Source organism: Apium graveolens, chromosome 10, assembly GCF_009905375.1.
Source record: "Apium graveolens cultivar Ventura chromosome 10, ASM990537v1, whole genome shotgun sequence".
In the NCBI taxonomy this organism is placed as follows: Eukaryota; Viridiplantae; Streptophyta; class Magnoliopsida; order Apiales; family Apiaceae; genus Apium; species Apium graveolens.
This window is the reverse complement of record NC_133656.1, coordinates 70,585,561-70,611,587: the sequence shown is the minus strand read 5'-3', so window position 1 is coordinate 70,611,587 and position 26,027 is coordinate 70,585,561. Positions and strand designations below refer to the sequence as shown.

Below are 26,027 nucleotides of genomic sequence, written 5' to 3'. Positions count from 1 at the left end.
CAAAATCTATTCCTTCTTGTTGACAATAGCCCTTAGCAACCAATCTAGCTTTGTTCCTGACTACTATGCCATTTTCATCCATCTTGTTTCTGATTACCCATTTGGTGTCTATTGGATTCATTCCTTTAGGCTTGGGCACCAGCTTCCATATATTATTCCTTTCAAATTGGTTTAGCTCCTCCTGCATAGCTAAAATCCAATCATGATCCAACTAAGCTTCTTCTACCTTCTTTGGTTCTTCCTTGGAAAGAAAGCTGCTGTATAGACATTCTTCTTGAGTTGCTCTCCTGGTTTGAACTCTAGAAGAAACATCACCAATTATGAGCTCAAAAGGGTGATCTTTTGTCCATTTCCTTTGTTGAGGTAGATTAGCTCTAGATGAAGAGGCCTCATTGTTGGCTTGATGTGTGATTGAGTTTTGATTGTTAGAAACTCCCCCTGAGTTTGTGGATCTTTGATTTGAGAAAGGGGAACTTTCTATAGGTGATCTATCCTGACTTCCTGCTCCTTTTGATAATCCGACGGATGATGAATTTTGAGTACCGACGGATGAAGCTGGTTGTCTTCCGATGGATAACGTAGATTGCCTCCCGACGGATGAAGCGTTATGCAACTCGACAGATGTTGAGTTTTGTGCTTCATTGGTAGTAGATTTTTCGGCATTATCCTTTGATACTGTTTCTTGATCACTTTCATCTTCACTGTCATCACTAACCATCTCCACATTGTCAAATTTGAGGCTCTCATGGTAATCTCCATCTTGAAGTCCTTCAATCTTTTTATCATCAAACACAACATGTATTGATTCCACAACAATGTTGGTTCTTAGATTGTAGACTCTATATGCTTTACCAACAGCATATCCAACAAAAATTCCTTCATCTGCTTTAGCATCAAACATCCCATTTTGATCAGTTTGATTTCTCAGAATATAGCATTTGTAGCCAAAGACATGAAGAAAATTTAGAGTTGGCTTCTTGTTCTTGAACAATTGATAGGGAGTCATGCATCTTGCTTGATTAACCAGGGAAATATTCTGAGTGTAGCATGCAGTATTTACAGCTTCAGCCCAGAAATATGTTGGCAGTTTAGATTCTTCAAGCATTGTCCTTGCAGCTTTAATAAGTGATCTGTTCTTCCTTTCCACTACTCCATTCTATTGTGGAGTTCTTGCTGCTGAAAACTAATGCAAAATCCCATTTTCCTCACAGAATGCTCTCATGACTGAATTCTTGAACTCAGTTCCATTGTCACTCCTGATTCTTGTAACCTTGAAATCAGGATGATTATTGACTTGCCTTATGTGATTGATGATGATTTCACTAGTCTCATCTTTAGACTTTAGCAAATATGTCCAAGAGAACTTTGAGAAATCATCTACAATTACTAGGCAAAATCTTTTCCTTGATATGGAAAACACATCGACTGGTCCAAATAAATCCATGTGTAGCAGTTGTAAAGGTTCTTCAATTGTTGAATCAAGTTTCTTCCTAAATGATGCTTTAATCTGTTTCCCTTTTTGGCAGGCATCACACAATCCATCCTTAGAAAACTCCACTAGAGGAATGCCTATAAGCAGTTCTTTCTTTACTAGCTCATTCATGGTCTTGAAGTTTAAATGGGATAGATTCTTGTGCCATAGCCAACTTTCATCCTGACTTGCTTTACTGAGAAGACAAGTAACAGATTCTGCATTAGATGAGTTGAAATCAGCTAGGTATACATTTCCTTTTCTCACACCAGTGAGAACCACTTTGTTGCTTCTTTTGTTAGTCACAACATAGGCTTCTGAGTTGAAGGTTACTAAGTTGCCTTTATCACAAAGCTGGCTGATACTCAACAAGTTGTGTTTGAGACCATCCACTAAGGCAACTTCCTCAATGATGCCATTGTCCTTTGAAATCAAGCCATATCCCACAATATAACCCTTGCTATCATCTCCAAAAGTAATACTTGGGCCAGCTCTCTCTTTGAACTCTGTGAGTAGGGTAGAATCACCAGTCTTGTGTCTTGAACAACCACTATCCAAGTACCAAAGATTCTTTCTATTTCCCTGCACACATCAAAATCAAATCAAGTAGATTTTGGTACCCAAGTTTCCTTGGGTCCTGCCTTGTTAGCTTTCTTTTTTTGTTTCTTAGGCTTTATCTCATTTGACTTGGGGATATCAGATTCATCCTTGGTCATTTGAGTTGGGCCTTTGAAACCATTCATTGTAACAGAATTATCATGCATATTATAATCAACAGGGAATGGCATGCTATTAGTGAACATGTTATTCCAGTAAGGCATGCTAAATGGCATTTGTGGCATACTAAATGCAGCATAATAAGGATTAGGTGCAAATGGCTTATTAGCAAACTATGCATTCATATTCTGTGCAGACATAGCATTCATAAGCATATGAGGCATGACATTTATGTTGGGGAAGTGAGGTGGCACAGACATGGGAGTAGGCATGGCAGATTTGCAATTAACAGACAAATGGTTTACACTACCACACTTGACATAGATTTTTCTAGGAGCATATTTATCAGGTGTGTAGTTATTGTGTTTGTTAATCCCTACTTTACCATTTCTATTATTTTTCTTTTTAGCCTCTGTTTTCACCTCAATCTTTTCAACTCTGTCAATTAACTGTTTAACATTCATGTGACCAACATTAGCCTTTTTCCCTTTCTTAACTTGACTCGATTCTCCTGAAACAAAGTTCTTGGAAACAGATGCATACTTTCATTCAACTTTACAAGTTTTGCTTTACGGATAGGCTTGCTTATAGCCGACGGATGAGGATTTTCATCACTCGACGGATAACCCTTTTTGTTATCCGACGGATAACCCTCATCATCCGTCGAGACTACATCTGTTAGCACTCCATCCACCAAATTTGGTTCTAGTTTCTCCTTGTTCTTTTTCCAGGCTGCATCACAGAAGGACTCGATTCCTTGAACTTTGGTGATTTGAGCATGGACATCTCTAGATGTTTTCCATGCCTTAATCACCTCATGTTCACGCTCGAGCTGCTTCTTCTTTCTTCAAGGACTCAGTTAATTCCTCCTTGGCAATCTTACACTCAATTCTTAATTTTTCAAAATCAATGAACTGAGACTCTAGCACATTGTTTCTCTCACTCAAAATAAATTATTTCTTTGATTTTAGCATTTTCTTCAGTAAGAGACTTAAGTGTGACACGCAAATGATATAACTCTGTAGACATGTCATTTATAGCATCATTACACTCAGTTTTAGATAAATGTGCAAGGTTTGTAGTAATTACCTGATTACTTGAAGAACTTGTTTCTGTTTCATTAGACTTGGCCATTAGGGCTAGATTGAGATAGCTGACATCTTCATCTTCATCCAGACCATCTGCAGCCCAGTCGTTTTCTTGTGTAACGAAAGCCCTTTCCTTTTGTTTGAGCAGCTCAAAGTATTTTTTCTTATAATCCAATGCTCAAACTTTTTCTTGCTGGAATCTGACTTTCTACACTCATTGGAAAAGTGCCCTGCCCAGCCACATTTGAAACATTTGAATTTTGATTTATCCACCATGTTTCTATTTGGCTTGGCTGCTCCAAAGTTCTTTTTGAACTTGAGCTTGGAAAATCTTCTGGAAAGAAATGCTAAATGTTCATCAATGTCTTCCATGTCATCTTGGCTCAATGAATCTTCACTTTCTACTGCAAGCCCCTTGCCCTTGCTTTCACAGACCCTTGAAGTTGACTCAACAACTTCCATCTTCATCTCCTTCTCTTTCTCTAACTCAGCAACTAGTGTAATGGACCCTCCTTTCTTCTTTCCTCTCTCCATCCTCCCATCTTGCTCTATTTCAAGCTCATAAGTTTTTAGGATGCCATACAGTCTCTCCAAGGTAAACTCCTTATAATCTTGTGAGTTTCTCAATGAGACTGTCATTGGTTTCCATTCCTTTGGATGAGATCTAAGGAATTTCAGATTGGAGTCTTTTGTCTGATAGACCCTTCCATGCAACTTTAGAGCATTTAGCAGTTTTTGAAACCTACTAAAAATGTCAGTGAGAGACTCACTTTCTTCATTATGAAAATGCTCATATTGTTGAATTAGTAGCTGCATCTTATTTTCTCTAACTTGCTCAGTGCCATCACAGATGATCTGTATTGTATCCCAAATATCTTTGGCAGTTTTGCAGTTGATAATGTTGTCAAACATATCACCATCAACTCCATTAAACATGATATTCATGGCCTTTTTATCCTTCCTTACTTGTTCAATATCAGGATCAGACCATTCATGTCTTGGCTTGGGGACAGATGGCTCATTGCCAGTTGCAGCTCTCATTGGAACATGAGGGCATCTTTCTATGCAATCCACATAGGCCTCATCTTGAGAAAGCAAATGAAGATGCATCTTTACCTTCCAATGATGGTAATTGTCTTTATCCAGAAAAGGAATCTTGACTCCAACATCCTTCTTGTTCATCTTGCTATATTGTTTTGATCTTTAAACTCTTTGTTCTTCAAGAGCTTGCTCTGATACCAATTGTTAGTCCCTTAACAATGTAACAAGAATTACAGAAGTGGGGTTGAATGGAATTCTTGAAACTTTTTCTTGAATAAAAATGTTCTAACTCAAATATATATATAAGTGTGAATTGATTAGTAGAATGCGGAATAGTTACTTGAAATGAATCAAAACACAAGTAATTAAAAACAAGGGTCTTTAAAAACTTTCTGGTGGATTTGAATGATTCCACCAGAGATATATAATATATATCGAGAGAACTCTGTGTGCAAAAAGCTCACAGCTGCTTACAAAAATGATAACAATTAAGAATGAGAGAAATGCTAAGAATATAGCTTACAAATGTTTCTCTCTTGGTTGCTTAGTTCCTTAGTTACTATTATATTGCTGCTTCTTGGTTTATATATCACGAAGATTACAAAGTAATAAGACATAATAATAAAATAAAAACTATCAAGTCTAATACAATGCTACTTCATTACTCTATTCCAGCATCTTTGAATATCTTCATAATAGCATGGAAATGGCAATGCTTCTTTCTTCTCGAAAACCCAGTTAAATAGGCTACCACATTACATTTGCATACACTCGACGCATGTGACTGTGTTGTCACTGTCAACAGATATTTGAATTCTTTATCCGTCAGGTTTATGATCATCCGTTGAGTTAATGATCATCCGTCGGGTTGTTGATCATCCGTCGAATTCATTGTTGTTTATCCGTCGGGTAGCAATCAGGCACTTGACTTCATTTCATTTATGCAGAATTACAAAACATCATCTATGTACAATTAATCAACCTATTCTGCATATCTAGTTACAATCAACATGACTTAGGTACTACTACAGATTCTAAACAACATATATGCAGAAATGTGCTACAGACTTATTGTTACATAAGCTACTCGTTCGATGGATAATAAGTCATCATCCGTCGGGACTAAAATGAGTTATCCGTCGGGACTATAACCCTTATCCGTCGAGTGCTACATTTTCACTAAGTAAAATCTATCAAGGTGTTTTGTTCATGAAATCATCAAGTACACAACATATACACAACAGTTGATTAACCGCTTCCTAGGATCTCTTGATGAATTCGGGGAGGGACTCTTTGCTTCTCTGTTGGATTGTTTCCAAAAGGCACATTTGTAATTCGTTTATTCGATTGGCCCAGAATCTCTTTGGGAATATTTCTTGAAAGTCCCTCCAAGAATCTACGCTCCGGGATGGTATCCGGCTGAATCATTTTTGAGCTCCTCCTTTCAGAATTGACATAAAGAAATGGCATCCTGTGAGTTCACTGTAGTCGTAGATGTTGGAAATTTATTCAAAATAGTTCAGATGCCCCTCGGGGTCGGCCAGCCCGTCGAAAGAATCAAATTTAAAGTGTTTAAGCCCGGATTTTCTAGGAGTGGATTTCAGTATTCTGGTAAAAGGGGTGGCAGCTGCACCTATTTCCATGTCTCCTTCAACCTTCCTTTTAAGATCACAGAGGGTCCGAGCCATCTGTTCTTGCTTTGATTCCTTTTCGGGTTCAGAGTCCGAAGAGACATCAATTCTGTTAGACTTTTTCTTCAATTTTGCTTCTTCTTCTCAGATTCTGTAACACCCCCAAATCCGGGGTCGGGGATTCGGGTTGTCACGAGTTCCATTTCCCTTATCAATACTTAATCTTAACAGTCAACCAACTACTGCGTACTGTGACCCCACAATATACATACACACCACAAGTTATAGTCTCAGAGATGAATACCAAAGATAACACAAGTCATTTTATTCCACAATTATAAGTCATTACACCTCAAAAGGGTTTCTGAATAAATTTACATATTCTTTGCCATTATTATAATTCATAATATACATAAGTCTGGTACATCAATAGTTGAAAACCTAGCCTATTGGTAGTTCCTACCTCAGCTACGGCGGCATCAACGCCTACAGGAAACTGCAGAACGTTTCCTATCCGCTCGCGAATTGGGAGCTTGATCCTGTTCATCTTGTCTATCTGTTCTTGTGTGATAAAAGAAGAAAGCAAGGGTGAGCAACAAGCCCACCGAAATAATATGTATAATAATTAACAATATATGAGAATTCTCATAATACTCAAGAAAGTCTTGGTTAAGAAGAAATGAACCAAGTTGATATCTTAACGCGGCCAAGTCGCAAAATATTCAGTATATACATACATATATACTTTTCACAATCTTTGAAATCCTCTGACATGTATAATATACACAGAGTTCCAGTTTATAACTGTATAAAAATATCGTTGCAAGGTGATCTCATATATCTAACCTTGTCTCAATATTTTTCTGAAAATCTTTGATATGCATAAGATAATCATTTACTAGATATAAGTTTAAAAGATGAAGTTACAAGATACTCCAATATACTTATATCTTTTCTGAATACTACTTAAACTACCACCGTTCAAGTTATAATTAGTTTCAAAAGTTCATCACACTGATGAGACTACAAGATAAGACTTGAATAGATTCAATCTTTGAAATATCATTATAAATAATGAAGTTACGAGATACTTCATTAAGTCCTGATATATATATATACACACCTATATATATATATATACATTTCATACACTCTTTGAAAACCTCTGTTATGAAAATTATAAACAGAGTTGTAATATCCAATGAATTTGGAAAGGAGAAAACCTTGGCATAAACCTGATATCTTGCTGATCAGGCAAAGATACCAATAAGTAACCTTTTCTACTAGTAGATGGACGAATTCCCCACTGGTCATCACCCTGGACGCATTAGGACCTATGCTGGACTGCCACTCAGCCACTTACGCATTAATGGACTCCCACTGAGCCACTTACACTTTCATGGATGCCCATTGAGCCCATGTTGCTTATGCCGACTCAATAGATGGACTTACTTCCGGAATGTTGGGTAAGTAATCAATTCATTTATCAAAACAACAACCTCGTTGCGAATATAAAATACACCACAGAGCCGGATCCCTCAGATTTTGAGCGAATATTTAAATCCCCTTCGAAAGGAAGATCTTAAATATAAAAATGAGTTTTGGGATCCGCTCTAACTTTTAGAAAATCATTTTGAAGACTCGAAAACATTTTTAAGAATGTTTGGAGTAATGCTGATTTAATAAAATAAATCAGTCCCAATATGTTGGAGAATATCTGAATATTATTATTTAAATAATATTCCCATAAAGGATAATCTTTATAAAAATAATTGAAGTAGAAGTCTTAAGACTTATACTTGAAATGAATAATAAATAACCAAAGATATACTTATATGAAAGTACGATCTTTATTTGAATAATCGAAAATAAGTTTGATTATCGAAACATTATTCTTTAATAAAATAAAGAATATTATTTAGTAAATAATCGGAGTCATAAGTCCTCAAATGAATATTCAAATACTATTCATTAAATAATATAACTGAGTCATAAGTCCTCGAATGAATATTCAAGTAATATTCATTAAATAATATAAACTGAGTCATAAGTCCTCGAATGAATATTCAAGTAATATTTATTAAATAATATAAACTGAGTCATAAGTCCTCGAATAAATATTCAAGTAATATTCATTAAATAATATAAACTGAGTCATAAGTCCTCGAATGAATATTCAAGTAATATTCATTAAATAATATAAACTGAGTCATAAGTCCTCGAATGAATATTCAAGTAATATTCATTAAATAATAAAGTTATCGAATAAACCTTATTCGATTAATAGTTTTGAAAACTATATCAATATATATATATATATATATTATACTCGGGAACATCGACTCCCGGTTTAGAAAAATGTTCACCTTTGGGTCCCCTATACTAAGGGTATACGCAACTAGTGCTTATCTCTAGCATAGGTATTATGCAACTTATAATCAATTGAATCAACAATATATATCAAGATTACGAAACATACATGCATATATATCATATCACATGCTCCAATATATCGCAAGATTTGCTAATTAACCACCATGCATCTATCACAAGATAATGCATATACATATGTATACATCACAATAACAGTATAACGGGTAGAAAACTTGTCTGAGTGCTCCCGGATAGACTTAAGCTTAGAGTGGGTCCGATAACCTATGAACAACAACATAAGTTGGAATTAAACCCCGGTCGCTTAAGAAACTAGACTTTAACCAATTGAACCCTAAGGTTCGCTTATGGTCACTCCTACGCTTAACGAATCACCTAAGTCGTTCGAGTACCCTCGGCTCCACCATTTTTAATAAATTAACCATTAAGACTTTTAAGGCGATTCTTTCACGAGTACCTTACCAACTGCCTAATACACTTAAAATAATTGTTTCATATCCCAATTAGTCATTTAAAGTCCTTAACCAAGGTTTCAAAGTAAGGCGAGGGTTAATGGTTCGTTCGCGAAACGCCGTTACTTAAAACGGTCATTTCTCCTAAACCGTACATCGGATTCAAACGAACCACATATCAAAATGAAGCTCGTAACATGAACTATCTAATAATAGCAGTGGTCAAAACCTAACAGTGAGTTCTCGGGTCCTAATGTTAAGAACAAAACAGTCTAAAGTAAATCGGACATTACGACGGCTATGTTTATGCGATTACCAATTTTTATCCTACTCCAAATCAACCACAAACCAACCACAACTCAACCATACAACTAAACTCCATCCATACCTCACTACAACAGCCCCAACACCTCAAGTTTTTCCAATTTATATTAATCACAAACATGAACTAAAACTGTTCTTAAGTTCTTTAACTAATAACCAAGATTTACAACTCTAAAAACATCACAAAACCAACTAATCTCTACATACACAACAATCAAGCCTCTTATGAACTATAATACTCATATTAAGCTCTTAATCATTCAATAACAAAGCTAGGTTAAGAGATTATACCTTCCTTGTGAGTGGGAGTAACTACTTAGCTTGGAATCACCCTTGAAAGTCCTTACCAAAGCTTAATCTAAACAAAAACTCAAGAACAAAATTTCAAGTTCTTGAAAAACACTATTCACCAAGAATTTTGATGAATTGATTTGCTATGTTAAACATGGAATCTTGAGCTTAAACTTATGGCTCATCTAAGTTATGAATTATGGAAGCTAAAGAAACAAACCTCTTGAATTATGAAGGTGTGTAGCTTGATTTTTGAAATTTTTCCTTTGCTTTTCATGGAAAAGCCGAGAGCAATAGATGGGGAAAGAAGAGAAATGAGTTTGTTTTGGTTGCTTTTGATTTTGGTGTTTGTGAAATGAATACTTGGTGGAGATTGCTTTGATAAAGTGATGACATCACTTGGATGACCTCACCTCCAAGCCACATGTCTTTCCCTTAAGGTTTGATGATGTCACCTTCTCTTTTAACCACTTGTTTTAGCTTTTCTTGGAAGCTTCCTTCCCATTCTACATGTATGTGCTTGTCCCTTGGTCGTTTATTTATTTTACGGTTCGCTTAACTCTGTTCTCTTTCATTGTTTGAGGGATCACATCCGGGATCTTATTACTTGGGTTCCCCTAGATCTTTCTCAATATCTTATAATCCTTTAATGATCCCCTCTTATAATCCTTGAATTTAAATCCCTTTAACCATGTTACCTTATACTCAATTCTTTTGGTATCTGGTGGATTTTCGGGAAAAATCAAAGTGTTCGGATTTGGATTCTGACGATCTTTACATACACTTATATACCATATAGAGTACTAATAATATCTCAGAAGATCAATAAAAGAACCCCTACATAGTGTGTATGAAAAGTTTTCTTATTCAGCATAATCGGCAAAATCACTATTCATAAGGGTTTCAAAAATTCCAAAAATTGGGGTTATTACAGTCTCCCCTCCTTAAAAGGATTCCGTCCCGGAATCGGATAGAAAATGAATAGGGATGCTCTCTTAGCATTGCACTTTCTAACTCTCAAGTCAATTTTCCCACATTGTGGTTCTACCATCAAACTCTGACTAGTTTGATAGCCCTTCTCCCAAGCACTTGTTCCTTTTCAACCTATAACCTTTCCTAGTTGCTCCATATAGGTTACGTCGGGTTGCATGTCTATGCGCTCATATGCCCTTATTTGTCTGGCATCCGAATTATACTTCCTTAATATTGATACGTGGAACACGTTATGAATGCTACATGTTCGGGGGTAGGGCTAGCTCATATACTAACTTCCCAATATGTCTTAATACCTTAAAGGGTCCAACAATTCGTGGGCTTAGCTTTCCTTTCTTTCCGAACCTCATCCATCCTTTCTAAGGGAATACCTATAACAACACTAGGTCCCCTACTTCCTATTCATTGTCCTTTTGTGTCAAATCAACATACTTCGTGTGCCCATCTTGGGCTACTACCAGCCGTCCTCTGATTAAATCTATTATATCCTTGGTCCTTTGGACCACTGCTGGTCCGAGCATCTTGCGCTCTCCAACTCCATCCTATCATAAGGGAGATCGACATTGTCTTCCCTTAAGGATCTTATAAGGCGATACCTCAATACTGATATATGATCGATTATCGTGAGAAAACTTAATCCGCGTTAAGTGATCATTCCAAATTCTTTCAAGTCTACTGCACCGACTCTCATCATAGCTTCTAGCGTTATAGCTTTTGCTTCTCAATACCCATTCTTTTCCAGTTCGTAGTTGTTACTATCTTCCGTACATAATACTATACTGGTTACACTTTTGCTCGTTAGCGTTCTATAACCTTTTAATAACCACGTCAACCTTAGTATCACGAACGTGTTAGAATCAGAATACCACCGTACTGATACTACTTCCTTTCTAGCTGCTTCTATCTTCGAAAGCTTGATCCATCATATAGAAGTAAAGGAATTTGTTGAGAGATCACTATGATCATGAACACTTGTTATATCGCATAGTTAGTACAGAAGGTGGCTAGCCTTTAGTACTTGACAAGCAATTAAATGATAGATGGTATCCTACTAGGCTTCTATCACACAGATAGATAGTCATTCGACAATACCTCCCCATCTGGAAGGGTTGTTCTTCTCAGCTTACATGAAATGAAAAGGAGAGAAAAGAATGAATTGAAGAGAATTGTATATATATTAAAATATATACTGCCACAAAATATCTGGCTTGAAATCTACCTCTGAACTATAGAGGTTTATCATAGGAGAACAAAACATATATGTATATAAATCAACATTAAGCATTATAGCATCGTATTTCACATGCCTAATTATTTTTGATATTCCGTCCATCATTCTATGGACTCATGCTCTTCCTCGAGCTTATACACAATCACCTTTGAAACTCCCTTGACATCGAAAATCGAATCTGGGATTTCATTCTAGACATCATCGTTATTAGAATTCTATGCTTGCACCGCAACCTTCTTCGTATAGTTATACGACTCTCTATTCCTAAGAAGGAATAAATATTCAATAGGTAGATAATCAACTTAATTAGTCTACCAATGATAACTTATACATCACCACGACCCGATTAGTGGTACTCAATCTCAACATCCATTCTAATACAACTCTTACGGTTGTAATCGACTCATTACTCGTAGAATCATTGCTGCATTACTATGGTCCATCGCTGACCCACTGTAGTCATTCGTTTTCCATGGATCTTAATAGTTAACCATACGGAGTCCATACCAGTCGTATCAAATTCTTCTAAGGAGTTAACATAATCACCATTTATAATTCATGAAGAACACTCCAGATCCTGACATACTTTCATGACATGAAGCAGATAAAATTGCAGAAGAGTTTCAATCAAAGCAACGATAGCAGGTTAATACCATTCCTAATCATATGCCTTCAATAGAAGACTTAACTCAAAGGTTCGTTTAGTCCTTTTTGAAACATGGTCCTGGATTATTCTCAAGATAGGACCTTCTAAGATAGATAGCCCGCTCATGGCGATTACACGAATTAAACCTTTACCAAACTACTATTACCGTTGGGTATTGCACAATCATCAGAAGGAACGTCAATCTTCCAAACCATAATACAACCTTCACGGCTTCAACCATTATCACTATATTCCTCTGGCACGAGCGCCTATGATTGTCCTTTTACACTTAAAGTGTCGGCCACCTCTTTGGCCTTTCCTGATAGTAAAATTTCCTTACAATCAATGTCTTTTAAATGATCTTCAACTAAATTTTCTACCTCATTTCCAATCACTACTTACGTGAAAATGCTATTCCTTACACTTTGGTGAAAAAATATATCACCATTTTTCCATAAGTTATTGCCTCGGTCTTTTAGAGGTTAACGTTGTCACAACTGACTCTCGATCATACTTAGGACGTCTCTTATCTTGGGTCCTACATGTTTTCACCAATCTCGACCTTCATTGGGTCGATCTATACTTTCTTATGGTTCAACACGTGCCCACCTGGCATCATTATAATTATGTCATATTTCCTTTATCAAAATTTCTATTCTTGAGAACTTTGAATATTACTTTTTTTCCTTGTAAAACCTATTAGGTTATTCTTGAATCGTTCCTCCTGTATTCCCTAGATACAGGGCATATCAAAATACCATTTACTAATACCAGAATCATTGTCTATATACTTCTGAAAAATTTCTCTACTGATCCTTAAAGGTTGTTGTTACCTTAATCCTTTCCAATTCATACTGTCAAACTCATACTATCCCTGTTAAGGGTGAAATGTCAACCTTTATGCATTCCCCTAGGATTCATTTTAAGTTACCGGTGTTCTATCCTTAATTCCACCTTTAGAAAAAGTACATGCATCCTTCCATGGATAAATCAAGTCATATATCCCTGATGAGGGTGTCTTATTCAATCATTCCCACCTCGATAGTATATGCCTAATTTTACAATAACATATGTATTCAAAATGAGGTCAATCAATATGGCCTCCAAAAGATAACAACGGTTATCCGCTTTTGTTTCCTAATTTGGTAATGACAACAGGGATGTCCTGGAAGATATTGGTCATTTTCAACGTGAACTTCTTCTTAATAATTCCTTATTTACTCTTGTTGTTTATCTCAACAGTCATCTCAATGTTGGGATATCTCTCATACCTCGCGTTTCCCTTTCTGGGTATCATGCCACCGGTCTTACACTTCACATTCTTGAAGGTCACTTCCTTCATCCAATTTTCCTAATTTCTTACTTTCTTGTCTCTTTAGTCTATCCGCGTCTCATTATTTATCCTTCGAACTATCCCAAGGTTTCCCCGAATCCTTCCAACTTGAAGGGGGTACAACATATATATCTCTTATGCCTTCAACCATCAACTTTAACTCATGGTGAATCATCCTCATCCTAACGATCATATACTTTTCTATTTCTATTACTACGAGTCTTTAGAGATTCCTCATACTCGACTCCCTTATCATTCCTCAAACTCTATTGCCTTTATGCTCCTTTTCACTTCAGTTTCTTTTTATTTTCCTTTCTCTTTCAATGATTTTACGTACCTACTAATCATTGACTTCAAACATCACGTCGTTCTAGGATTCTTGTCCTCCAGACGAATCTTGACAACTTCTACAATCTTAGATTCATAATTCATCATATTCGTCCACCTTTATTCTGGCTCTTAAAGCTTTTACACTATCTCCATAACCTTGGAATTTACTTTCTCGAAAAAAATTTTGACTGAACTTTAATCAGTTTATCATAACCTCTTGCTCCGTGCCTTTCTTGGTCTTTCACCAGTGGGTGGTCTCTCTCTTAGGAGGGTAAGTGACAAAAACAGTCTTTTGTGATTCGTCAATCATTTAGAATCTCAAATGATTCCTGTATTTCCTTTAGCCAGGCTCTTGCCTCGACTGGGTCAGCTTGTTCCTTGGAACTCTGAGAGCTTAGCGACTTAAAGAACCTGAAAGAATTTCTCACCGCATTTTTTCCTCAAGGTGGTGGTTGGGGATAAAAGTCTAACTTCTGTCTAAAAAGGTCCATAAATTGTCGTATAGGAGTACCGTCTCGGGTCCCCTTTCCTTACTCGACTCCCGTTTCCTTAGTCTGAACGTTCCCTCATTCTCCCCATAATCGGGGTCATCCTACATGTTTTAAATCCTTATTTTCCACTCCATTATGTTATGGGTTCCTTCTATCTTGATGGCGACCTCCCTGACTATCACGTTCAGGGTTTGCTCTAAATCTTATTCCTCAAACTAGCTTTCATCTAAGATTTCATCTTTAAGCTCTTGAACATTTGGAACCCAAATTCTATAGGAATACCTCATTATTCCCTTATCATCTTTCTCGGTATTAATCTCTTATCTATTTGTTGGCTCTCTGCCTTCATTCATCACTTTTTCTGGCATAATATGTTCTTTTCCAATAATTCGGGTTGTATTGCATTCTCAAACAACTTTTCGGTACCGGCTCCGGTTACCTTCACTTCTAATTCCATTTTCTCAAAATCTCTTATCAATTCTCCCAAAGACAATATCATCTTGAGTCTCTCCTTTACCCTAAGGGCATTAGCCACCATTTTGGCTTTCCCTGGATGATAAAGAATCTCATAATCGTAATCCTTGATTAGCTCCAATCACCCCCTCTGGCGCATATTGAGCTCTTCCTGCGTGAAATGTACTAGAGCACTTATGGCTAATGTAAATCTCGCACTTCTCTCCATACCAGTAGTGCCTCAAATCTTTAGCGCAAAACTATTGCCACGAGCCCAAGCTCATGGGTGGGGATATCGAATTTTATATTCCCTTAATTGTCTTGACGCGTACGCGATTACCTTGTTGTGCTGTATAAGAAGCACCCTAATTCCTTATACGAAGCGTCACTACACATCCCAAAATCTCCTTTTCCATCCGGCAACGCCAACATAGGGGCCGTCACCAACCTTTGCTTCAGTTCTTAAAAGCTTTTCTCGCATTTCTCTGTCCATTAAAACTTTTCAGTCTTACGAGTAAGCCGCGTTAAAGGGCTACTATCTTTTCAAAATTGAACGAACCTCCGGTAGTGACCGGCCAATCCTACCTCTGGTAGTTCCCTAACCATGGTCATCAATTCCTCAGCGGTCCTTTATTCATTCTTGTCAGGATCCTCCACGGGATCCTCCCCAGCAACAATCCCTTCTAGGACAAAATCCTCAACCGCTACATCCTCAATATGAACATCATCCGGTCCTGCATTAGGACGCTCTATCGGATCCACAATCCGATCTCCAATTAGTAATAAAACATCATCGCGTTGTTGCTCCTCAACCTCAGGGTTCGGAGTCCCGCTACCATATACGATAACGAACTACGCTTCTATCACGATATTTATAAGGGTTCCCATAAGGGTTTTAACTGTTAGTACTACGTTAAGTAGCCCGACTATGAACTTGGCAAGAGTTCTTATTATCTTAGTGAACTTATTATCTTAACGTCACATCATCTCTAAGGTTTATAACGCTTTGCTCTGATACCATTTCTGTAACACCCCCGAATCCGGGGTCGGGGATTCGGGTTGTCACGAGTTCCATTTCCCTTATCAATACTTAATCTTAACAGTCAACCAACTACTACGTACTGTGACCCCACAATATACACACACACCACAAGTTATAGTCTCAGAGATGAATACCAAAAATAACACAAGTCATTTTATTCCACAATTATAAGTCATTACACCTTAAAAGGGTTTCTGAATAAATTTACATATTCTTTGCCATTATTATAATTCATAATATACATAAGTCTGGTACATCAATAGTTGAAAACCTAGCCTATTGGTAGTTCCTACCTCAGCTACGGCGGCATCAACGCCTACAGGAAACTGCGGAACGTTTCCTATCCACTCGTGAATTGGGAGCTTGATCCTGTTCATCTTGTCTATCTGTTGTTGTGTGATGAAAGAAGAAAGCAAGGATGAGCAACAAGCCCACCGAAATAATATGTATAATAATTAACAATATATGAGCATTCTCATAGTACTCAAGAAAGTCTTGGTTAAGAAGAAATGAACCAAGTTGATATCTTAACGCGACCAAGTCGCAAAATATTCAGTATATACATACATATATACTTTTCACAATCTTTGAAATCCTCTGACATGTATAATATACACAGAGTTCCATTTTATAATTGTATAAAAATATCGTTGCAAGGTGATCTCATATATCTAACCTTGTCTCAATGTTTTTCTGAAAATATTTGATATGCATAAGGTAATCATTTACTAGATATAAGTTTAAAAGATGAAGTTACAAGATACTCCAATATACTTATATCTTTTCCGAATACTACTTGAACTACCACCGTTCAAGTTTTAATTAGTTTCAAAAGTTCATCACACTGATGAGACTACAAGATAAGACTTGAATAGATTCAATCTTTGAAATATCATTATAAATAATGAAGTTACGAGATACTTCATTAAGTCCTGATATATATATACACACCTATATATATATACACATTTCATACACTCCTTGAAAACCTCTGTTATGAAAATTATAAACAGAGTTGTAATATCCAATGAATTTGGAAAGGAGAAAACCTTGGCATAAACCTGATATCTTGCTAATCAGGCAAAGATACCAATAAGTAACCTTTTCTACTAGTAGATGGACGAATTCCCCACTAGTCATCACCCTGGCCGCATTAGGACCTATGCTGGACTGCCACACAGCCACTTACGCATTGATGGACTCCCACTGAGCCACTTACACTTTCATGGACGCCCACTGAGCCCATGTTGCTTATGCCGACTCAATAGATGGACTTACTTCCGGAACGTTGGGTAAGTAATCAATTCATTTATCAAAATAGCAACCTCGTTGCGAATATAAAATACACCACAGAGCCGAATCCCTCAGGTTTTGAGCGAATATTTAAATCCCCTTCGAAAGGAAGATCTTAAATATAAAAATGAGTTTTGGGATCCGCTCTAACTTTTAGAAAATCATTTTGAAGACTCGAAAACATTTTTAAGAATGTTTGAAGTAATGCTGATTTAATAAAATAAATCAGTCCCAATATGTTGGAGAATATCTGAATATTATTATTTAAATAATATTCCCATAAAGGATAATCTTTATAAAAATAATTGAAGTAGAAGTTTTTAGACTCATACTTGAAATGAATAATAAATAACTAAAGATATACTTATATGAAAGTACGATCTTTATTTGAATAATCGAAAATAAGTTTGATTATCGAAACATTATTCTTTAATAAAATAAAGAATATTATTTAATAAATAATCGGAGTCATAAGTCCTCAAATGAATATTCAAATAATATTCATTAAATAATATAACTAAGTCATAAGTCCTCGAATGAATATTCAAGTAATATTCATTAAATAATATAAACTGAGTCATAAGTCCTCGAATGAATATTCAAGTAATATTCATTAAATAATATAAACTGAGTCATAAGTCCTCGAATGAATATTCAAGTAATATTCATTAAATAATATAAACTGAGTCATAAGTCCTTGAATAAATATTCAAGTAATATTCATTAAATAATAAAGTTATCGAATAAACCTTATTCGATTAATAGTTTTGAAAACTATATCAATATATTCCCGTGTTTCATTGGAGTCCTTGGAGTCCACATATGTTCTGCAAGTAAAATATAGCTTAAATTGCTGCAAAATATATTATTTTTTGAATGATATTCTACAAATATCACAATTTTATTGAAAATCTTGCAAATGACGTAGATATTACAAGTAGAACGTTTCAAAATATATTATTCTACAAAACATGCTTAGTTTGTAGAACATAAATTTCCATGTTACAGAACATACATATTGCACTTGTAAATATATGAGATTTACATGATTTTATTGAAATAATGATATTTGTGAAACATGTTTTGCAAGATAACACGTTTTAGAAGATATTTTATTTGCAGAACAAATATGGACTCCGAGGACTCCAATTAAAAGGTGGACTCCATAGAACTTTACTATATATATATATATATATTATACTCGGGAAAATCGACTCCCGGTTTAGAAAAATATTCACCTTTGGGTCCCCTATACTAAGGGTATACGCAACTACTGCTTATCTCTAGCATAGGTATTATGCAACTTATAAGCAATTGAATCAACAATATATATCAAGATTACGAAACAGACATGCATATATATCATATCACATGCTCCAATATATCGCAAGATTTGCTAATTAACCACCATGCATCTATCACAAGATAATGCATATACATATGTATACATCACAACAACAGTATAACGGGTAGAAAACTTGCCTGAGTGCTCCCGGATAGACTTAAGCTTAGAGTGGGTCCGATAACCTATGAATAACAACATAAGTTGGAATTAAACCCCGGTCGCTTAAGAAACTAGACTTTAACCAATTGAACCCTAACGTTCGCTTATGGTCACTCCTATGCTTAACGAATCACCTAAGTCGTTCGAGTACCCTCGGCTCCACCATTTTTAATAAATTAACCATTAAGAGTTTTAAGGCGATTCTTTCGCGAGTACCTTACCAACTGCCTAATACACTTAACCTAATTGTTTCATATCCCAATTAGTCATTTAAAGTCCTTAACCAAGGTTTCAAAGTAAGGCGAGGGGTAATGGTTCGTTCGCGAAACGCCGTTACTTAAAACGGTCGTTTCTCCTAAACCGTACATCGGATTCAAACGAACCACATATCAAAACGAAGCTCGTAACATGAACTATCTAATAATGGCAGTGGTCAAAACCTAACAGTGAGTTCTCGGGTCCTGATGTTAAGAACAAAACAGTCTAAAGTAAATCGGATATTACGACGGCTATGTTTACGCGATTACCAATTTTTATCCTACTCCAAATCAACCACAAACCAACCACAACTCAACCATACAACCAAACTCCATCCATACCTCACTACAACAGCCCCAACGCCTCAAGTTTTTCCAATTTATATTAATCTCAAACATGAACTAAAACTATTCTTAAGTTCTTTAACTAATAACCAAGATTTACAACTCCAAAAACATCACAAAACCAACTAATCTCTACATACACAACAATCAAGCCTCTTATGAACTATAATACTCATATTAGGCTCTTAATCATTCAATAACAAATCTAGGTTAAGAGATTATACCTTCCTTGTGAGTGGGAGTAACTACTTAGCTTGGAATCACCCTTGAAAGTCCTTACCAAAGCTTAATCTAAACAAAAACTCAAGAACAAAATTTAAAGTTCTTGAAAAACACTATTCACCAAGAACTTTGATGAATTGATTAGCTATGTTAAACATGGAATCTTGAGCTTAAACTTATGGCTCATCTAAGTTATGAATTATGGAAGCTAAAGAAACAAACCTCTTGAATTATGAAGGTGTGTAGCTTGATTTTTGAAATTTTTCCTTTGCTTTTCATGGAAAAGCCGAGAGCAATAGATGGGGGAAGAAGAGAAATGAGTTTGTTTTGGTTGCTTTTGATTTTGGTGTTTCTGAAATGAATACTTGGTGGAGATTGCTTTGATAAAGTGATGACATCACTTGGATGACCTCACCTCCAAGCCACATGTCTTTCCCTTAAGGTTTGATGATGTCACCTTATCTTTTAACCACTTGTTTTAGCTTTTCTTGGAAGCTTCCTTCCCATTCTACTTATATGTGCTTGTCCCTTGGTCGTTTATTTGTTTTACGGTTCGCTTAACTCTGTTCTCTTTCGTTGTTTGAGGGATCACATCCGGGATCTTATTACTTGGGTTCCCCTAGATCTTTCTCAATATCTTATAATCCTTTAATGATCCTCTCTTATAATCCTTGAATTTAAATCCTTTAACCATGTTACCTTATACTCAATTCTTTCGGTATCTAGTGGATTTTCGGTAAAAATCAAAGTGTTCGGATTTGGATTCTGACGATCTTTACATACACTTATATACCACATAGAGTACTAATAATATCTCAGAAGATCAATAAAAGAACCCCTACATAGTGTGGTATGAAAAGTTTTCTTATTCAGCATAATCGGCAAAATCACTATTCATAAGGGTTTCAAAAATTCCAAAAATTGGGGTTATTACAGATTCTCTTTTCAATGATTTCTTTGGCTTTAGCCTCTTCCTCCTTCCGGATCCGGTCCCGAATAGTGGCTTTTCTAATTTCATCCCAGGCATCATCGGTTGGCCTCTTCATATTCTTGGCGATCCGATCCAAGACAGATCCGCGGGTTTCCCCGAATTATTCTTCTTCCTGGTCCCCAGGACGGGTTTTGGGCTGAAGGTGATTCTTTTCTTTCCACAAGTTCATTGCAGCTTGTATTTTTTCGGGGTCATGTTTCCCCAGGGATTCGCCGATGTTTCGGCATACTTATAAGCTACATTTTCAATAGTTATTCTCTGATCTCATGGTTGGAGGGATTGAGATGGGGTTTGGGTTGTTGGGGGCTCTTCCTCCACATCCTCCATATATCCGTCCCAGGGCGGGGCGATTGGAGGCAGAATCAATTTAGAAATGGAGGCCTTACTCTTCCTCGTAGTCATAACTTTCCAATAATACGTAAAAATCACAGCAAAACAGAGTGTGAGCTCGTGCTACAATACGTAAGTTTAGATCTAAAGGGTGTAGTGATCACAACTATGACCCAATATGTGTTCACGTATTATGGAAAATATGGCTAAATAAGATCTACTAATGATATCATAAAAGCATATGTGTCACACAATATAGATCTGAAAAGGTCAACAGAAATCTTACGAGGGAAGATCCTGGTCTCCTGGGTGGAGTAGAGAGATTGAAAACAACAACACCACCGTGCGGAGGTTCGACCCCTCCTTCTAGCGCGAATGATAACTCCAATCCTTCCCGGGGTCCTCTCCTTCTTCTATCCGGATTCGACCTCCAGTAGTGCAGAAATAACCGTGTTTGTGGTATAGCTGTGGGATGGGTTCTTGAAAAACAGAATCGGAGGGGGGTGGCGGCCCCGCGGTGCCTCTGGTGTGAGAATGAGATAGGGTTTTGAAGAAGAAGGGCAATATAGGAATTAAACAAATAAGAGTGGTGTGTGTATAGGTATATATGTGTGTAAAAATCAATACCCCAAAACACCTTTTGATCAGCCTTTTATAGGCTTCTCATTAGAATTTAAGGATTTGTACCTTGAATGTGGACCGTTGACGTGTTCGGGGTCGGGGAACGTGTAGGCCCTATCTAGATTTTAGGTGAAATAAGATTGGGAACTTGTGAAATTCTGATCACATAATATGAGATGGCCTAAAGTACTAGAAGCCAATTTCTTTGCATGTGGTTGCTTCAATCAGGGTTACCCTACAAGTTTGTTGCTAAACACAAGTCCAATGTATCACAGTGTCCACTAGTTTTCCCCAACTTCTTTAAATCCCCTGTTTCATTTTCAGGCACTGATAGAACTAGTACATTCACCTTGCTTTTATGAGATATGGTATCTATGAAGGGAATGTATATTTTTATTTTATTTAATAGTATTCTGTTTACTAGCACTGTTACATGCCTCAAACTCACATGTCCTCCAACAGGTTCCTCAGGGAATCCCAATGTTCCGAAAACTCAGGCCAAGTGCCCCAAAGATACCCTCAAGTTTGGTGTTTGTGGTGACTGGCTAGGATTGGTTCATGAGACAATCGGTGCTAAACCTAGCGCAGAATGTTGTGCATTGTTGAAAGGTCTAGCAGATGTTGAAGCTGCAGTATGTTTATGTACGGTGATTAAGGCTAATGTTGTCGGGGTTGTGAAGCTTAAAGTGCCTGTTGCTCTCAGTTTGCTTGTAAATTCATGCGGAAAGAAAGTTCCTGATGGCTTTGTTTGTGCATGATGCTGCTACTACTACCACTGATGGTATTATTGATGTGTAAAAAATAAATTGTATCGTTATTCTTTTGCATTTAATTAATGTTCTATGTAAGTGCTATCAATAAATTTTTTAAATTCAAAGGGAATATGTGCTATCAATACTTTTCCAACCCCCTAGTGTGATAAGGCCACAACAGAAGTTTATTAGTAATAAAATTTCAACATTTTACAGACATTAAACATAATCATATGTGTAGTAATTTGACAAATAAGCTATTGTATTTGTATCTACACGCGGTTACATGCAGTTAGTAAGTTGTTAACAGCAGTTGAGCTATCTGTAGTCAATCCTAAGAACTTAGTTCTCTCTGCAAAACAAATGCATGACGCAATTTGTTCATTGGTAAGGATATTTAATTTAAAACAACAAACTGGACGGAAAAGCAGTGCCCCTTTAAGGTAAAGAGAGCATGTTGAGAACCTAAGAACACTCACAGGACAATTACAGTTGGCTGGAGGTGGTGCTGTCGGATTATTAGGCTGCAGTGGTGTTGTCCTAGATGGAGTTGAGCCACCACTTGGTCCCAAAGGTTGTCCTTGCACTAGATTTATAAAAGGATAGCTGAGAATTAATACTATGACTGGAAAAAAAGCCCAACGTACCATAAAAAAACTCATCTTTCAAAATATTGGTGGAAGTCTTGTATATAAATTACACAAGTGCTTGAATCGAATTAACGGATGTTGTGAGATAGCTCAGGCCGTAGTATTGTAGGGGGGTTATTTATAGGGACTCTGTTAAGATTGTTCAGCTTAGCACGTATATGATCATGCACGGAAATGTGTTAAGTTGGGGGTTACCTAATCTTAATTTGCCCCATGCAAATTGGTCATATATGAAGTACGCTGACACAAAAGTTGAATGAAAATGTGAATTAGACAATTGCATACGCAATTGCTGTCAAATTTAAGTGGCTGCATATTCATATTCAGGTTGGTTAAAATAATAATCCGCCTGCAAAGTTAAAGAGGAAATCATGGATCAAGTTCATGCCGACAGGAGTCAGTCTGGTGCACAACTCTGGAAAATGCAACAATTAATATCAGTCTGGTGCACAACTCTGTTAACACCATGGATCCAGTGAAAGAGCAGGTAACAGATTATCATTCGTTTTCTTAACAAGAGTCCCTCTGTTAATTGGTTATATCTTGTCACTCCCAGTTCAATCAAAGGCGTTTCATTCATGTCCTTCACCTCGCCAACAATACTGCCCACCAATAGAACTCTCTTTCCATGTTCTTGTAAAAAATTATATGTTGAAGAGGCTAATCAAGAACTATGCATGTATCTTGGAGAATCATATCTAATTCTAATTCTACATGATATGACTGCATTTGTACATGTAAATATAATTGTTTGGACTTGACAAGAACATGTTGTCATTATAGGAATAGCTATATTATCTCGGACAAACTAACGAAAGTTGATTCAGAAGAACAAGTTGTGGGTGAATCAAAGTCTCCTTAACAGTAATTTTTAGGGATGCCAAAGTGCTATGATCGCATCTACCAGATATCCAAATGGATAAAACAGTGAACAAACATAGAGGGGCAAATATAAATTATATCCTTTATTTAAGACGAAAAACTTAAAGGGGGCTAATTTTTTTTTTTATAAATTAGCAAAATGGCCGAGTTTTAAAAATGACATGTTGCTGGCCAAACTTATCTGTGGCGTTATCAAGTTCCTTAACTCTGCAACGTTAACTAAATAAAAATACATTAAATCATTATAATCACATAATGGTGGCTAATTTTTACGTAATTTTCAAATTATTGGCCTATTAGAAAAATTAATTTTTCTATAATTGATATACTTCATTTGAATTAAAAAAGAGAAAAATATGAAAAATTTAGACCCTAAAAGGATACTTGTCAAAAAAAATTTATTAGTCGAAGTTCCTTTTTAATTAAATAATAAAATTGTCCATATCTTGTTATCATTACAATACTTCTGGTTTCCGTAAAACTCTTTATTATTTACGGTAAAATAATACTTGTTCGAATTATACTATAATTACAATACATGTCTATCATACCAGGACTCTATATTATTAAATAAAATATTAAAAATGGTTGAAGTAAAACTGTAATTTGCAATTCTTTTGTAAATTTAAATACATAGATTGCGTTAACTATAATTGAAATAACAAATGAAAAGATTACCTCATTTTTTCACAAAATTTAATAATTTTCTCGATCCCGTACTTTACACGAGTTATCTTCCACTAAATCAAAATTCACGAATACGCATTTATCATTATTATTGTATAAAATAAGATACAATATCAATTTTTTATTCAAAAAAATTTGAAACTCGAATATATTAATATAAAAATAGATGTAAAATTTAGCCACTATCATGTATGAGAGGGGTAAAGTTGTATTTTCACCTCTCAGATCAGGCTTAAGTTTGGCGGCAAAAAATAATAAGAACAGGAGAAACACAAATCTCGTAAATAACCCTAATAAATTGTAGCTCTTTAATAATAGTCTATTAAATACGCACAATCTTTGTCCTAATGACGTGGATTTGAGAGAAGCTGGTAAAGGAGATGATGATGGCCCAAATTACAAAGGTAAGCAAACTAGGTTTACTTTGTACCACTCTGTTTTTTGTGTTTTCAACTAATATATATTTAAAGCAGATGAAGTAGTGTTTGGTTTGTGATATATGTTGCTCATGTAGTTATGTAAACGAGCCAATTATCATGGGTTTTGTTAGTTTTCGATCAATTTTTTAGTATGTCTGTATATTATGTAGATGAGACTAATTTGTTCACAATAAAAATACATGATGGAGGTCATTGCGATATTGACGAGATGTCACTTTTAGAATTTGATAATATGCTAGAAGTGGATTTTGGCATCATAGGTTATATTGACAAATTTTATAAAGTGCCTCATATGGAAGATGTATTTACTAGGGTTGATAGTGATGGGGATGTACTGAAAATGTGTAATAAGGTTGATTTGAGCAAATTGGTGTATGTGTATGGTGTCACCAATGACCTAGAACCGACCCAAACTTATTGTCCCTCACATGTAGATGTGAATTATGAGTATTTTGTGTTAGGAGCAATTGATGTAATCAAACAGAAACTATCAGAAGTTCACATCAGAACTTATATCAACCGATGATGATGATATCAATGGATGATGATATAAATGGATGCTGATGTCAACGGATGCTGATGTCAACGGATGATGTAACAGTATTTGTCAAATCAGTTGATCTTCGATAAGGAAAAGGAAATAGGAACTCAAGGCGGTGAAGGACTTTATCTCAGAAGTATTGTATAGGTTTCGTTGTTGTTGATAGAATAAGATTTCTTGTACATTGTGTAGTTGTGCTCTTTATAAAGCACATATTAGGTTCATGCTATAAGCATTGCGACATTGTTATATCTTTCGCAAAACCTAGCAGCTCTCAAGGATAATAGTTCATCCTTTCGAGAGAGTACGTTTGTAATCAGTTTTTATCTATCAATATAAAAACTGTTTTTTCTGATTGAAACTTTGTCGAATTGATTGTGTTAACTATATTCACCCCCCCTCTACAGTTGATTAAGGGCCTAACAATTGGTATCAGAGTTTGCTGTTAACACACAAATAATTTAAGATATGAAAATCAATCTACAATGGGAGACAAAGAAGAAGAAACACAGAATCCAAAACCACCACCCCCAGCCACATCACAGATTAATAGCAACATGAGTAGGTACGAAGCAATCAAGGTGCCA

The 26,027-nt window shown here is 36.0% G+C and overlaps 1 protein-coding gene and 1 long non-coding RNA gene across 2 annotated transcripts; one reads left to right on the top strand and one right to left on the bottom strand.

The window, feature by feature from the left end:
- Positions 1 to 8,557: 8,557 nt before the first annotated feature.
- Positions 8,558 to 9,702, bottom strand: LOC141690314 (uncharacterized). Its single transcript, XR_012562719.1, has 3 exons — positions 9,627 to 9,702; positions 9,407 to 9,473; positions 8,558 to 8,603 (listed from the first exon to the last, which is right to left on the bottom strand). It is a non-coding gene; the product is annotated as an uncharacterized LOC141690314 (long non-coding RNA).
- Positions 9,703 to 21,755: 12,053 nt separating this feature from the next.
- Positions 21,756 to 22,370, top strand: LOC141688938 (putative lipid-binding protein At4g00165). The gene has a single exon (XM_074493087.1). It carries the CDS (start codon positions 21,854 to 21,856, stop codon positions 22,244 to 22,246), a length of 393 nt encoding a protein of 130 aa, XP_074349188.1. The 5' UTR covers positions 21,756 to 21,853; the 3' UTR covers positions 22,247 to 22,370.
- Positions 22,371 to 26,027: the final 3,657 nt, after the last annotated feature.